The 16,553-nt window shown below is 29.1% G+C and overlaps 1 protein-coding gene across 1 annotated transcript; it reads right to left on the bottom strand.

Moving 5' to 3' along the window:
* Positions 1-3,274: 3,274 nt before the first annotated feature.
* LOC132919035 (uncharacterized) lies at positions 3,275-10,729 on the bottom strand. The gene is made up of 2 exons (XM_060980388.1): positions 9,928-10,729; positions 3,275-3,351 (listed from the first exon to the last, which is right to left on the bottom strand). The coding sequence occupies exons 1-2, from the start codon at positions 10,727-10,729 to the stop codon at positions 3,275-3,277; spliced, it is 879 nt and encodes a 292-aa protein (XP_060836371.1).
* Between the last annotated feature and the right edge of the window lie 5,824 nt (positions 10,730-16,553).

Here is a 16,553-nt window from a genome sequence, read left to right as displayed (position 1 = left end):
TAGAGTTATAACTAAGCCACGCTATGTTAATTTCCAATACCTCGCATTATCGTTAAATAAAAAATTAAACTTTTACCATAAACCGATTTTATACTAAACAACATTAATATTATATTGATACAAACTTCCTTTTGAATCAAGGCATTAGACCAGTATGTTTATTTCCATATACTTATATACAGAATATTAAAACTAGTAATGAAATTAACAGGTTCCCATTAAAAATTACTATGCAAATGCAATTTAAATATAATTATTAATGGAGTAACATTAAAATTATAAACAGAAATTTAATTTAATAATTTAAATGTAGTATATTTAATATTTATATTGAAATTACATTTGCATCGCAATTTTTAATGAGAACCTGGCGAACCTGCTAATTTCATTCCTAGTTTCTCCACTGGGTGTATACATGAAAAAAAAAACATAGGTACTACCAAAGTACATAATCAAAAATTGATGTCAATTACAGGTTTATAACGCACACTTTTATTGTGCAATGACCACAAGATTTTATATTTCATGCGTTGAAATATTAAACCTTTATTAAAAATTATTGTAGCCACTACGTTTTTACGGGAAACGATTCCGTGAACTCTGAACAACCGGACAAACGCACAAGCAGCGTATTCATACACGATAATATATTGATATATGATTGGTTAATGGTAAACCTTAAATTACTGAAACGCGTCATAAGATCATTGAACCAAAAACCGTGAATGTTAAAAACGAAACATTTAAATTGCCATTTGTTCTGCTTCCTGTAATAGTTACGAATGCACTTCAATAAATTCAACCACAAGAACCGACTAATAGTAAGCGGCTGATTGAAAAATGCGGTCGCTTCATATATACACAGATTTAATCTAAAATCTAAAAATCATAATCGACGGTATATAATGGCAATGAAGAATCACTTAAACGCCTAGGAGAAGACTTCAATCAGTATATTATTATAGTTTATTTATAATTGGTCTAAATCATAATTTGTAAACGTGTGTTTACACCTGTTGTAGTATATATTTATTTTCCGGTCAGATATATATATATAGCATAACAACAGCAGTTACGTTAAAAACAATATCCTAAAGGCTATATAAAATTATATTTTCGTTCGTACTTCAAACAAAAAAAAACACTTGGTTCCGGGGACGTCCTCGAGGCGGAGGGGGTAGCAAAGAGTTCTCTGTGTTGAGCATTATCATATTTTGTTTAGTATTATCGTAAATTGACTTTGTACAACTTAACTTATAACATTTATTTGTTCGCTTTTTTTCATTTATGCACAATTATTTTCGACACTTCTCTGCAAATTATAAATTTATAATTACTTAAATATATACAATGACTTTTAAGACATAACAAATTTTTATAAAAAAAGTTTTTAATAATCCACTATAAAAATCTCCAGATTCTAGTACAAATGTTGTTAAATATTTTTAATTTTGATTGTTGACTTATAGTCTACACTAACACGTATTTAAGTAAAGTTCGTTCAAGTATGGACTTTGTCAGATGAAAATTTTAAAATTATATTATTATTATTATTAAATATGATGCACAAACAATGCAATATAATAATATATAGTCTCAGTTCATAGTAAATCTTATCTTACATCATAATAATGAAAATAAATACAATAATCCGGTTGATTTGATATTGCATTTATTTAATAAACTATTATGAAAACTATGAATACAGTAATTCCTATAATTTCAATGTAGACTTGTTTATCGAAAACAACTCATAGACACGACGTTAAATAAGAGAAAACGATGACTATCTTATGACTGTATAGCTAAGGAGAATACGATATTCGTTAATATCGTGATTCGTGTTATACCTACACAGCTAATGCCTACGTTTTTACATAATATAGTTTTTGCTATGGATTGTATTTTGACGTTAAACGCATCAAGCCATCAACAATTCGTTTTTCGTACCATCGAATTCACGTCTTACGCAATATTAAACCATTGTCAGGTACCATGCCTACCAGCTATATACCATTACAATACTGCTGTAAATGTACGATGTATGTGCTATACAATATCAATATTACAATTAATAATCTATAAACAGGGTGATTCACCAAGCATGATGCTCACCGACATTTATTACCTTAATAATTAAACTATACTGATTTTTGGTATTTTTAAGTGTTTATATATATTTTATGAACAATATTTTTCATCATTTAAATTTGTTGTACCACTTATAGAGTGTTCTATAGCGTCATAGCGATACAAATATATTATTTTCAAATGAAAAAAATTGTAATGCATATTATTACGCAGAAAAATTTTTTGTAAATGTTGATGTGTCCAAATACAATTTTGGGTTCTTGCAATGTATTTAATAAGGATAATAACCCTTAATAACGATTACACTAAAATATAAAAATAGGTGTAATATTATTAATATTTATTATACTCAAACAATTTTTACAAATTATAAGTATTATTTGCCACAGTAAATTGTAAAATCATTATAGACCTTATTTATTACAAATCCGTTATACCTTTAGTACTACACAGTTAAATAAATCAAAAATTACTCATTTGAATTTTGATTTATACGCATAAAAATGTTCAAAAAGGTCGTCTCATTAACAATTTAAAAGAGGGTGATTATCATTTGAAAAAAAAGTTGGTATCGCTACAGAACATTCCTTAAATGGTATATGTAAAAGATTTAAGTATTTGAACTTAAAGCCCTCGAGTATATTTAAAAGTTCAAAAAAAGCTGAATTTAAATAGATTCATTATTACAGGAACACGGAGGTGAGATGCCCTGTATATATATATGACTATATTTTAGTGGTGTAAGTTACACAACGTGACTAATTTACCAAGTTCTTTTCGTATTTACAAATCTATATACATATATTATATATTGCAAACTACTTATGCAGTTATGCGAAATTGAAACGACAATAAAGTTCAAAAATACTTCATATTCAAATATCATATTATGCTATACCTACTCACTAATAATCATATACGTGCAATGTTATGCAAATATTCTGCCAAATTTTAGAATAGGATTTTACAAATCATATAAATACACCATAAAGTATATTATACACATCGCAATAAAATCTGATATCGATTATGTTTTAAATATAAATTATTAACACAATCAATTCCATAAATAACGATCGTATTGGAATGGAACTGATATCTTTTTAGTTTTTTCATATGAGTAAATCTAAAAAAATTAGGTGATTTTCTGCATTTTACTTCGCAAAATTGATGCCAAGGCGCGTTATCCTAGGAAATCAGCCAACCCGTTTCTTTTGGCCTGATGTGATATTGCGCTTCCAGCTGTAGAGCTTCCTCTCGCTGAAAATAACAAGGGTTTTAGTTCCGCGTAATATTGACTGTTGTTTTATAAAACTTTTTACTGAAATCCGCCGGAAAGTTTCCACTAAACCACTGGTATCAGATAATAATATATTATGATTAGGTGGTGTGTTTTTTATCCCATGATATAGGTAATGCATATTATTATTATTATTTTAAATTTACCTTGATTTTTCTTAAAACCCATCTAGAAATATCACTGCATTTAAAAAAGGATATTTTTCTTAAATATGTTTCTAGTATTTTGATGTTGTTTTATTTTTTTGAAACCTATGTTTAAATATTATAATATATTAATAAAACTTCTAATAAAATAATATACATTTTTTATAATTGATGACATAAAATATGTCCTCTTGCTATTATTCTACTAAGTCTTTTGATTAACTTTATAATTTTTAATGTACTGTCGTTAACTAATGATTTTTATTGAGTTTCCATCATAAATATTAACTAATTGTATGAAATTAACCACTATTAATTTAATTAATAATTTATAATTTATATAGAACACATTGAGGAAAACCGTCGTGGACTCGAAACAACCGATAGCAGTTTCGAATTACTACAATAATAACCATCAGCTGTATCGTATTAAATTCATATTCATATAATTTTGAAATGATAAAAATAATGCTTTTCGTGTTGTTCTAAAACTTTATAAAATTTATAGTATTGAGCTTAGATTCAACGGGATATGGTGCAAAAAATAATCATAATTGTTTGAATTTAAAACATTATTTACATAATATTTTCTTCTTATAAAGTTATTTCTATACAATATATAAATAAACTATAAAAACTTTTTAGATTAAAAAATAACAGGGTCAAAATATAATAACAGCCATTTCTATGATGTATACATTTTAATTTATATAATTTAAAAATATTATGTTTTATTTTTATAGAGCAATATTTTATAATATTTTATTTTTTCAGGTTTCCTTAAAAATAAATTACTAGTGAACCAAATATTTTTAATTTTAAAGTTGAATAAAAAATTCTATTTTCTTTCTGTAAAAAAAAATAATCTCATTTGGAAAATGCCTTAAATTTTAATTTTAGAAAAATAAATGTAAAAGTAGTCAGGTGTCAGAACCTTCTAGTCATTTATTCCACTTAGCAATGGGTTTTACGCGAAAATTAAATTATGGCAGTCACGTGTTGATTCTCGCTGTTTACTCTTTACTGCACCAAAACCATATTGCTACAAAATTCTATCGAATAGTTTTCTCGGAACACATCTAGCTGGCTAGCCATACGAAGTGTTTGTGTATACATATTATAATAATATATGTACAATAAATGAACAGGAAAACATAGATGACGAGAATAATGAAGTAACACGTAACAACCGACGACGACGACGACGACGATGATAATAATAATAATAATAACAATAATAACGGGCGTTCGGTCGAACAATGTTAACCATAACAAATGAATGACATCTGACAGAAAGATAAGTCGGTAGGGCTACCGAGTGTGTAAAAAAAAAATAATAATAATAATAATAATAAAATGAAAGACTTAAAAAAGAAATAACAAAATTAAAATTACAATGACACGCGATAGAGATAGACAACCGAGATTCATGAATAAATGAATCACATCCCATAGGTATGTATACCTACGACTGCGATCGGACCAAGTAGATAAGATGGTTAAGCTTTTGGAGCAATATACAATGATCATTAAAAACACACACACACACACACACACACACACACGCACGCACAAGCAGACACTCACACGCGTATACGTACGTATACCTTAAAATGAGATGTAGTTATGTCGATTGGTTTAACGGGCAGTGAGGCGTGGGTGCCAACCGAAACAATACGTTTGGAAAACGGTTTATGACGCGAGATGAACCGCCACCACGAGGATAAATGTTTGCATGTCACCTTTTTTTTTTTGTTTTTGACCTCCGGTGACCCAGACCGAAAAAATAATTTGTCCTTGTTTTTGAAAACTTTATATACATATATTATACTTACTGCTTATTATCAGCGATGCACACACACGCGATTCACATAAATAATGATCAACCCGGAAAGACCCGAATAACGGATTTTATGAAATCAAATCGACAATCAATACACTACGCTAAAATAAGCCTGAAACCATGATAATAAATAATAAATACAAATTAAGGGTAGTAGGTTTGAAATTACTGGTTTATACCACCCACAATGAATGTATTAAATTTATACAACGGTTTTATATTTATTTTTTATTTTTATGCGTTTAATTTTTATTATTATAGTGCCTACATCATTTATTAAAATAATATTATACAATTCAAACAAAATATTTTTCTTTAATATTTCAAATCAAACAATGGTATACATATAGAAGATATAAGACAGTATTAAAGTAGATACATGGGCCAAAAAACGAAATTATATGGTAGGCAGATTATTTAAAATACCTCATTACCAAAATTAACTTGTACATAATATATAAACCGTATTAGCGTTTTATTATTTTTAATGAAAAAAGTTAAAATATCTACGATTTCGGTCTCCTTGAGTCCGACTGTGATACTAAGAGTCACTAAAATTGGTAATATGAATTACAAGCAAATTTTACATTATTAAAGTTAACTTCCAAATTAAATTTAACATTCCAAAACTACTAAATTATCAGAAAAAATGTAGGAGGTTGGAAGGATCAGATAATAAAACGTATATGACTAATCAAACAGTGAAAATAATAAATGTAAACTGAATTTAAAAAAAAAAAAGCGTTATAGGCTTATAGCAGTAATTCTATCTTCAAGTGCAATTCTAACACAATACTAAACGGAACTCTGATAGAAATATTTTTTTTTATCATAAATGGATTGCTCTTAAAAATTGGTTTTAGTATTGTATATTTGACCGATTTTTATGATACTAGTCTAGGTAACCATATACACGGTTAAATAAAATACCACTTTTACGTGTTTTTAAATCACTTATTAGTTGTTGGCCGGTATTAATAAAATTCGAACAGTGTTGTACAATAGTATAATAATATATTGTGATGGACTTCCGGTAATTTATGTCTGCGACGTCGATAAACGCGTTTATGCTCAATGAATGTAATTTGTACTTGGCGGACTCGTAATAAAACTGTACGGGAAGTTAGGAGAAAAATGTGTACGTGAAATGGATACGTATGAATTGGTCCAGTTGAAAGAACCGAATATCAACTGTTTCGTCAAGTATACGCCCAGAGATGCTGGAGATAAGCCCTCAGGATGAGGGGGCGCACTTAAAACAATCCCTCCGGGTAATTCGATTTTTTTTTTTTTGTTAATTATTGTCCTTTCATGTGTAAACACGAAGCACAAAGGGATTTCGGGGTCACCCGCTGATGATAATAATCACGGAGCACCGGCGCGCGGGACCAACAATGGGTATGAAACAAAAACGGAAAATAAGAGAAGAGAATTATTATTAAACGTTAGCGCGAAACAATACACAGGCGGGTGTAACCGGTTTTCGGATTTCGGAATCTTTTTTTTTTTTTATTGTTGTTTCCTTTACTGTTTCATTTCGGATTAACAAGCACACCTCCCCCCCTCGCGCGTTTCTGCACCGGCGCGGGGAGGGGGCGGCCCATTTGCATAAACATAATGGATTGCAGCTCATCCCATCTGTCCGATGTGTGCACGCGCTCCCAGTGTTACTTATATCCAATACACATAATAATATACACGCGCCCGTCACCCGTATTTTTCGGTTAATTTTTCTTTTAACGTACAGAACAAATTATACACTAAAAACAATAACGCAAATGTATAATACATCACAATATAATGATTTAGTATGTCGGCGACGACGTTCCGGCCGATCTGCGTAAAAACGCCGTACATATTATTATTATATATTATGTACTGCAGTACGATATCACATTACGTTCTGTGACTCGCTTCACTCTCTCGTGGCGGAGTATAATGTTATAGCGCCGACACGGTGAACGTGAAACCGTTATAAACCCAACCATACGGCGTATACACATCAGGCTGCAGTAATATGCAATAATATGCAATAATTAACAATGTTTATTATACACGTCGTATGGGAAACGTATAGTAAATGCAGCGCCGGTCGACTCAACCGGACTTCACCTGCGTACCTGCAGCACACTGTTCGCACTCACCCGCGATTATATAACAATATTATATACATTTCACGACAAACATTTCGAATATATTCGTCAGCGTCGCGAATTCATACACCCGAAAACCAGTGAAATACTAATGAAAGCGTTAAATTTAACGTAAATTTACGTTTTATTGTTACATAATTGTATACGTCATATTATATATATGTAAATATAAAGTGTGCGTAGTCGACCCGTGTTGTACGCGCGTATATCACTATATGGTCTGTATACGAGTACCGTATATATACCGTCACCTGGTGTCTGGTGATGTTATAACAGATTTCGTGGGATTCAATTGACTACAAATGAATATTATTTAAAACCATGTACAAGTAATGCATTATTTGTACATAAATCGATAATTATGATAAATCTGTAATGTACCTATACACTTACCCGTGTAATAGCAAAAAATAATAATGCCACTCTTCATAGAACTTTTTATTTTTAAACGTTAGTTCTGCTTGGTAAATATTTAAAAAACAATCCTCATTCATCATCATTGCACTCATTATTCGGTTTGTATTTACACAGTAATTCTTGAAGTTTCACCTTCCAATCGTCACAGACACCGTAGACTGTAGAGCTATTATATACAATAATATAGACGTATGTTTTATTTTAATATAACTATAATGACATGAGAATCGTCATTTATCAGGAAAACTTCAAAGTAGCAAGTTCCGGAATTGTAAAAATGAATTGCACTGTTAGAGCTTTGACCAACAAAACTCCGTAGTTATAACTACACTATAGTTTTATAGAATCCATTTAATTTTCCGTTATATTTCAATATTTTAAAAGAAACGTCAGTCTTATTTGATATATATAAAGATTTTCGATATCGAGCTTCATAATAATAATTTAGTGATGAGTTGACTATGTATATATCAGGAGTTCAAAATGTTAACTCTAAATTAGTATATTTATATTTTAATACCTGACATGAAGCAATAAAATATAACACTTATGCACACTAATGTACATTTTTTAATAACCTCATTAATGATATCATATTATTGTTTATCAGTTGTTGTAAGTCTCGATTAGTCTAATAATCGTTTCCAAATTTATTGTACATCACGAGAAAAACTTCAAAAAATTTAATAAGTATATACAACCCAAACTGAACGCAAACGTCTAGCAATAAAAAAAAATACAATGATAATTATTGATTATTGGACGGTTTCGATAAAAAAAAAAAATCCAACCATCCCAGCAATGTTCATATAGCTCTACTAATATTTAATATTATATACAAAGATCGAGATTTATATGTCTCAACACTATACAATGTTACTATGGTATAATATTATAGGTTTCCGAGATCTATTTACACCGACTTCAGCTATAATAATACCGGATAGTCATCAATTTCAACACGTTAAATTCATCCGGGAATCCGGTCCTCGACGACTTTATCATTCCCCATTATCGTCGCTCAGCGGTTCCATAATGGCAGTACGTGATTGCATCCGCGAACAACAGTGTGATATTTATTTTTTCTTATTCTGTTATTTTAATCTCCGTTATTAAACGGCGTAGAAAAAAATCACCGAGTTATTGATGGCTTCGACCAGACCGGACGACAAATTGATTGGTATTCGTCATACCTGCATCGTCCACACATACGCACACACGCACACATATATGTGTATATATATATATATAGATCTTGGCATATTTTTTCTGCATAACACGCGCACAATATAACGTCTAAATACCGCAATCGAACAGTGGCGGCGGGTCTATCACCGCCATATAGCTGCCGCGACCGAGAAATGCAATACCATCTATGGACCGTGCCCCTTCGTCGTGCTCTCATCGATCCGCACGATCTGACCGATGCAAATAATCCAATGAGAATATTTTTCCAAAACACTTGTTTATCACGACATAGTCGACAAACAGTTGTGTTGGTGAATTGGATAAAATTGTATTTCATAATAATATATATATATTATGTATGTATGAAGGTGCCTATGCCAGATATTTCGTAGACTAATCACTGGGATACACGTCAATTGATCGTAAACAATTTACCGCACGACAATTTACCGCAAATTATTGATCGCAAGCCAATTGATCGCAATTGCAATTTACCGTACATCAATTGATCGAAAAATAACATTTTCAGTAATATAAAAATATTTTGAATATATATTTAATTTTAATAAATTTGGCACAATTCTGGTTACATGTATGGTTAAAAATATATTTTTCGTCTTAGATTAAAAATGTTTAAAAAATATTGTTCAGTATATATATATAGTATTATAAATCATCAAGGTAGGTACATAATAATGAAAAACACTAAATATTAAATTTGCAATTGAAAATTGTATGCAATGCCACGAAGATAGTCTTCAATATTTGTATTATTGTTATAAGTGGTACAAATTTTTTTTATTTTAGCTGCTCTATCTCGGTAAATTTTTTTTTTGGGTGGCTCGTTGCCCCCAACATATTGTTCGATTTTGAATCTGTTAATGCTCTCTTCTTTTTTTAATGCATCTATAAATCGCCAAATTGAAGGATGTATACTATTTATAAGTGATGTGAAACAATTGTGCCACCCTTCTATAGCATTATTTGTGGTAGCCAAATCTTGAATTACTCTCGAAAAACAGTTCCATAATGTGATTGCATACTTTGGCGGCTTTCTTTTTCCTCTCCTGTCTAATTTTCCTACCCATGTATTTTCGAAATAATCCAACAGCGGTGCCAGTAGATCTTCATTATCTGTGTAATAATTTGTAACTAGTAATGCATTATAACATTTTATTACATCTACTTCTGGAATAAAAGCTAATGCTGGTAGCATTCGAATTCGTAATGAAAACTCTGGATCATTTCGATAAGTTGTCTGTAGGCCCAATTCTTGGACATGACGCCAAATGCATTGCGACATATGAAAGAAACAACCTTTTACCTCGGTATTACAAAACTCCGTTTCGATTGCATTTAAAGCTGCTCTTTCATAATCTATCATAATACTTTTTGGATTTAAATTTGACTTCAGTGATTTTAAAATTTCAAACATGTGACGGTAAGTTTTTTCTTTTTTATCTGGCAGTAATACATAAACACTAGGAATAACGTTGGAATAACATACCCCGTGTATAGTATATAACTGAGCAAAAATGGGAGGTGCCACTGAAAATGTACCGTCACAAAACCAATTATTACATTCACTCATAAAATCTAAATTTTGTTGAGTTGTAAATATTAAAATACGTGATTCAGTATAGGACCGCTATCGAATTTTAAAAATAATTCACCATTGGAGTTATATTTATATTTATCTGGTATAATAAATTCAAAATTACTTGGATTAGCTGGTGCAGCTTCCTCCTTTTGGCGTACACGTTGAATTGTCCTTTTCAATGTATTAACACTTGACATTTCTGCGGAAACTGCACTTGTCACCTAATTTAGTTTAATTTGAATAATTAATTATTTTTTCCATTTCTATATGTAACTAAAATATGAATTACCTGCATAACTGCATTTCCTAAAACTGAATGTGTGCTGAGAGTTGTTTGTGATGCATTTTTCTTTAAAGTTGAAATAACTTTTTTTTTTAACTACGTGTAAACGACCTTTACAATGAATTTTTTTGTATTCAGAACATTTCCAGTATGTTTTATTGTCATGTTCTCGTTCTTTTACGTGTAAAAAACCTTGATAAATAAGCATATACTTATTTTTTTCGCTTAATACGTACTCTAAAGCCATATTCTATGTACAGTACTTCAGCTAGACGAAGTTATTAGTATATACCGATTGACGATTGTGTCAGTACTGATATATTTTCATAGTGTTTCATGGTGATCTATATTCTATACGACTTAAGGAAAAATACGGACTGATAAAATAGGGTACGAATATAATGTTAGATAAGACTTGATCGTTAACGATCGAATAAAGTTACGAAAAAATAATATTGGCCTTAAAATAACTCTGAAATAACCTATATAGTTTGCGATCAATTATCGTGCGGTAAATTGCAATTGCAATCAATTGGTTTGCGATCAATTGTTTACGGTCAATTGTCGCGCGGTAAATTGTTTACGATAAATTGACGGTACACCTAATCACTGTACTAACGCCAAACGTGAATCAAACTATTTAAATGTGTTCAATTTATAAAATGTTTAAAAATAATAATAAATTACACGTTTTTTTCCAGCTTATAACATTATGTTATTTAACTTGCCTACTTACTGAATCAAGAGTGTAAGTATTGTCTGCATTCAGTTACTTATTACAAACTGCAGTGATTAAGACATACAAAATATAATATATAGATAGTGGCATTTGTTTGCCCTGTGGTGTTTTCCTCTCCCAAGATCCTGTCAAAGTATTTAATATATATTTTTTTTTTTTCAATGTGCATTATGCGAACAAAATACTAAAATAATATCGTTAAAGAACTAAATACAGTTAAGTAAGTGGGTATACGTTAAAGTTTCTTCGGTAATTTACATTATATTAATGAGTACATTTTTAATTGCAATTGTATCTTAAGAGTCACAAAAATTATTTTTATTTAAAACACAACGTTTTATATTTTAATAACTAAACTAACTACTAAGATTCAGTGACGCACTAATTTTTGATAAATTATGAGTTTTAACTGTTTTAAGTTATAACTTGTGTACACGAAAAATTGCTAAACGTGTCAATGATGAAATATAAATATAAGTCGTGTACAGTTTACCGCTACCTTTTTGAAAACAAAACAGAAGATATTTCCAAATGTGTGTGTAAATACCATACTAATGGTAAACAACAAAACAAATTACAAAATGGAACGTGAAAGAACACACCAATCTAATTAACTCGTGTTGAATGCTTATCAACAGCAATAATCCAATGAAAATCCAATCAAAAAATACACAATAATAAATTAAAATATAAGTAGGACAAGGATTTTACGCTGATAATGCATATATTTAGTTTGCGACATCTGGTTTATATTTTACAATCTCCTTTGTTTTAAATAATTCAATCATATTTTTTTACAATGTTAACATAATATATATAAGATAAAAATTATATAAACTAATATTAAAAAATGTTTTTATAAATACTTACACTTAATAAGTCATTCAAGTATTTTTTTTAAATGAAACTATTGTATTATTACATTTTACAAATTGACATTTATATAAGCTATCATAATATGTTTTTGTTATAACTTATAAGTGAAGTAATATAAAAACTGAGTAAAAACTTCAGTGAAATATAATGTTAAATGTATAATGACGAATGAGATTATGCTATATATATATAATTCCCCAATAAACAAAATGGGTGTCGATAAAAATGATCACACACACATATATATATATATATATATATATATATATATATATATATTGAAGTCATTTATTTTTATGTCAAGACGATGGCATAACAGTTCATCATATTCATATTAAAATGAATATAACAATATTAATAACGTAACAAACAAAAATTAACAAAGTTTATAAAATATCGCATTTAGCATTAATTTTTTCTATATAGCAGCTTATAATATAAAATATACAAAATTAAAATCTGTAAAAAGCTACTATAGCTTAAATGTATTCAATTATATACAATATGTTTTAGAAGAGGATTTACTTTTTACACACTAATTTGTAATCCACCTTATCTATTTGAAATTTGATACTCGATGAATTGATAATACATCAAGTCCAAAAAATTTATTCTGTAATAAAAAAAAAAATGTAATGGTACTGCTAATCTTTATTCAAATTAATTTGATTCAATGATATATATTATTGTACTTAAACAAAAAATTATTGTGAATGAATACGGTCTGACAGCCTATAATATTATATAAACTATATTTCGTGATGTTTTTTTTTTGTTTTTGATATAGCTATTATTTAGATTATATGGTTTCAGTATGAACTACTTACGAGGAACTTTCCATGTATTAAATTTTAAAAACTAAGATATAAAAATAAAAGTTTTTTGTGAATTATTTCTAACAAGGAATGAAATAGTTATTAATTGTTTGTGATTTTAACTTCAAATGCATATAAAAAAAATGTGCCTATATACTTTTAATATTTTTATACATATATAAGAACAACTTATGTGAAATCTTGTATTAAATATTGACTAAATAAATAATATTTTGTATTTATAAAAAAAAAATCAAAAATTTCAATTGTAAATATTAGTTAAAAAAAAGTCATAATTTTTTGAAAATTATGCTATATATTGTGTAAAATAATAATTTAAATACAAAGTAAAAATTTCTTAAATTAATTATACCATCATTTTAAATCAATTTAGTCAAAATCTAGTTAAATCTATTTAGTTAAAATTCCAATTTTTCCATAATTTTTTGTTCGTTTTTCCCGATTATAAGAGGTTTTTTTAATTTTGACCTCTTTAAAGTACGAACTAGATTCAATTTTATATCAAAAACCACCCTCAAAGTGGAAAATTGAAGCATTTTATCAAAAACTTATCGTGTATTTATGTACAAAAACAAACACACACACACAATATTATAAAATTAATATCGCTCCGCACAGAATCTAAAAATAAATTGTAATACTTTGTAGTATCTAACTATTAATCAACAATTTATAAATCTATAAAACTATTAATATGCAATTTTTCAACCACCCACTTCAATATAATTAAACATATAATAATTAATAGAAAAATCTGTCAACTGTTTCACTTATACTTTAAGTTTAAATTTTTGTTATTACTATACTATTTATCACTTTTCCCACATTATAATTTTAAAATATAAGTCAATGTGTACATAATTTGTATAGAAAACACCCAAAATCAAATGTAAAAAAATAGGTATTCAAATCTAAACAATTCAAATTAAATATTTGGATGTATTATATTAATTTTTATTTATTTACTTTTTTTTTTTTGTCACACAAGGTTAGGTTATTCTTAGCTCACTGCAGAAGAAGATTTCCGTAATTCTATCATTAAAAATTAGTTCCACAAAAAAAAAAAATAATAACTTCTTGAATAGAACCACAGAACGTAACAGTAATTTCTAAGTAAAAATTTCAATTCCTGAAAACTACAAAAGAAAAGCGTACTTGAAAAACTACTACTGTTATTGTGAAGACTAAAACAAGAAAACTAACTTCATTCCAATTCAGAGCACAAAAATCGAGTATAAGAAAACATATTCAAACTTGCATAGGTATATGTATAAGTATAGCAACTTTGGTCACTGACGGTTATTAATTTTTTGAGTCGGATAATAAAATAGATATTGCAACACTTTAGTTATAACTTATGATACTCAATCCAATAATATTATTCCGTTTTTCGATAATATTCATACAAATACTCTCAACATAAAAATAAAACTATCCTGGTCGAAGTTTGTTTAATTCTAACAACAATTTTAAAATCGATTTATGATTACTGCGCTAACATAATATAGAGCATCTAGACTAATATTGTAGGCTATTACAGTTGTTTATTAAAATGGAGCTTCCACCAAATCAGTAAATGTGGTTGTTATAATAGTAAATAATAACAGTTATTAAAAATCATTTAGCAATATATATATGACTGTACGTACATAATATTATATTGTTTCGCTGGTACAAGTTCACGGTAAAGTGATGAAATAAAAACACTGTCATTAGAAAAACGTAACGATTTCAAAACAACGTTTTTATTATTAATCGATAAATCTAAATTCGATAACTGTTAAACCCTATATGTTTTTTCTTCAAATATTCGAAAACAATAATTTAAGCAAAATATTTTTATGACGCAGGCTGAATGTCATTTTACTACCCACAACCACTTTTATTTACAAAAATATTTTGATACAATTTTTGTTTTACAACTAAAACCCGAGTCGTGTACGATGTACGAATTTTGAATGAATTTATCTTTATTACCGTTATTGCAAAATCATATAATATAGTTCATCTTTCTATGCACGCAATAATAATACGATGACCTTTAAAACCCATTTCAAAGTTCAGATGTTCTCACTGCTGTAGCAGAGTTGCCGCTGAAAACTGAAAAACTTCTCGTTAAACTTTCGTCGATTGCTATAACGGCGGTATACCTTCTATTTACAATATATTATCTATGTGGGCTTATACTACAATATCCATTTACTTGTATATATAAAGACGTATAGATAATATAATCAAATCACACAGCTTTCCAAGAACGAGAGAAATTATACTATACATTTTCCATATAATATACTATATTATATGTGTATATATATACCTAATTCCGATATATTATAAGCCCAGTCGAGTCTCGTTCAGCCGCCTACACGCGTGTGCTTTTAACAAGAAATATTTGTAATCGATGGTTGAACGTTATATTAAGTACCTATACCTATATATACTATATACATAATACATAAACAATATTTATTGTTCACGCCGCTGGCCGCCGACAATTACTATAATAATAATATATTATAATGGTTTATAAATAAAAAACGCATTTCCGGGTTGTAAATGCCGTGATGTCGCGTTCTCGAAACGCAGACCGTCGAAAACTGTATGACAAATCACAATGATGAAATCGTTATGAATTATTATTAGTTTTGGAAAAATTAAAGTAAAGCTACCCCCGCCGACTTGCATGCGCGAGACGAACTCTTCGTCCGCGTGGTTATCGGATGTCACCGTCGCGTCATCACGCGTGTGCATAATATTATACACACTATAGCGCACACCCGGGCGGGCGTCGCGATTTTAATTAAACAACCGTCGCCGTCTCTGACCCCGTTCGTTCGTCGGTTGTAAACACTGAGGTGGCACACGAAGAATCGTATCCGACAGCAGCAGCAGCAGCGTCGTCGTCGTCATAAAGGGCAACTCGCTCACGAGCAGATAAGTCACGTTTATGAATTAATTAAGAAGAAAAAAAAAAGAAAGAATTAAAAAATAAAAAAAGAATACGCTACGTAGGTATATTATTATTATTATTATTATTATTATCTCGAAATGATCCGGGCTGTCGATCGGGCTGCCAGT

This window comes from Rhopalosiphum padi, chromosome 2 (genome assembly GCF_020882245.1).
Source record: "Rhopalosiphum padi isolate XX-2018 chromosome 2, ASM2088224v1, whole genome shotgun sequence".
Classification (NCBI taxonomy): Eukaryota; Metazoa; Arthropoda; class Insecta; order Hemiptera; family Aphididae; genus Rhopalosiphum; species Rhopalosiphum padi.
Note: the sequence above shows the minus strand (reverse complement) of the source record. Positions and strands in the feature narration are given on the sequence as shown.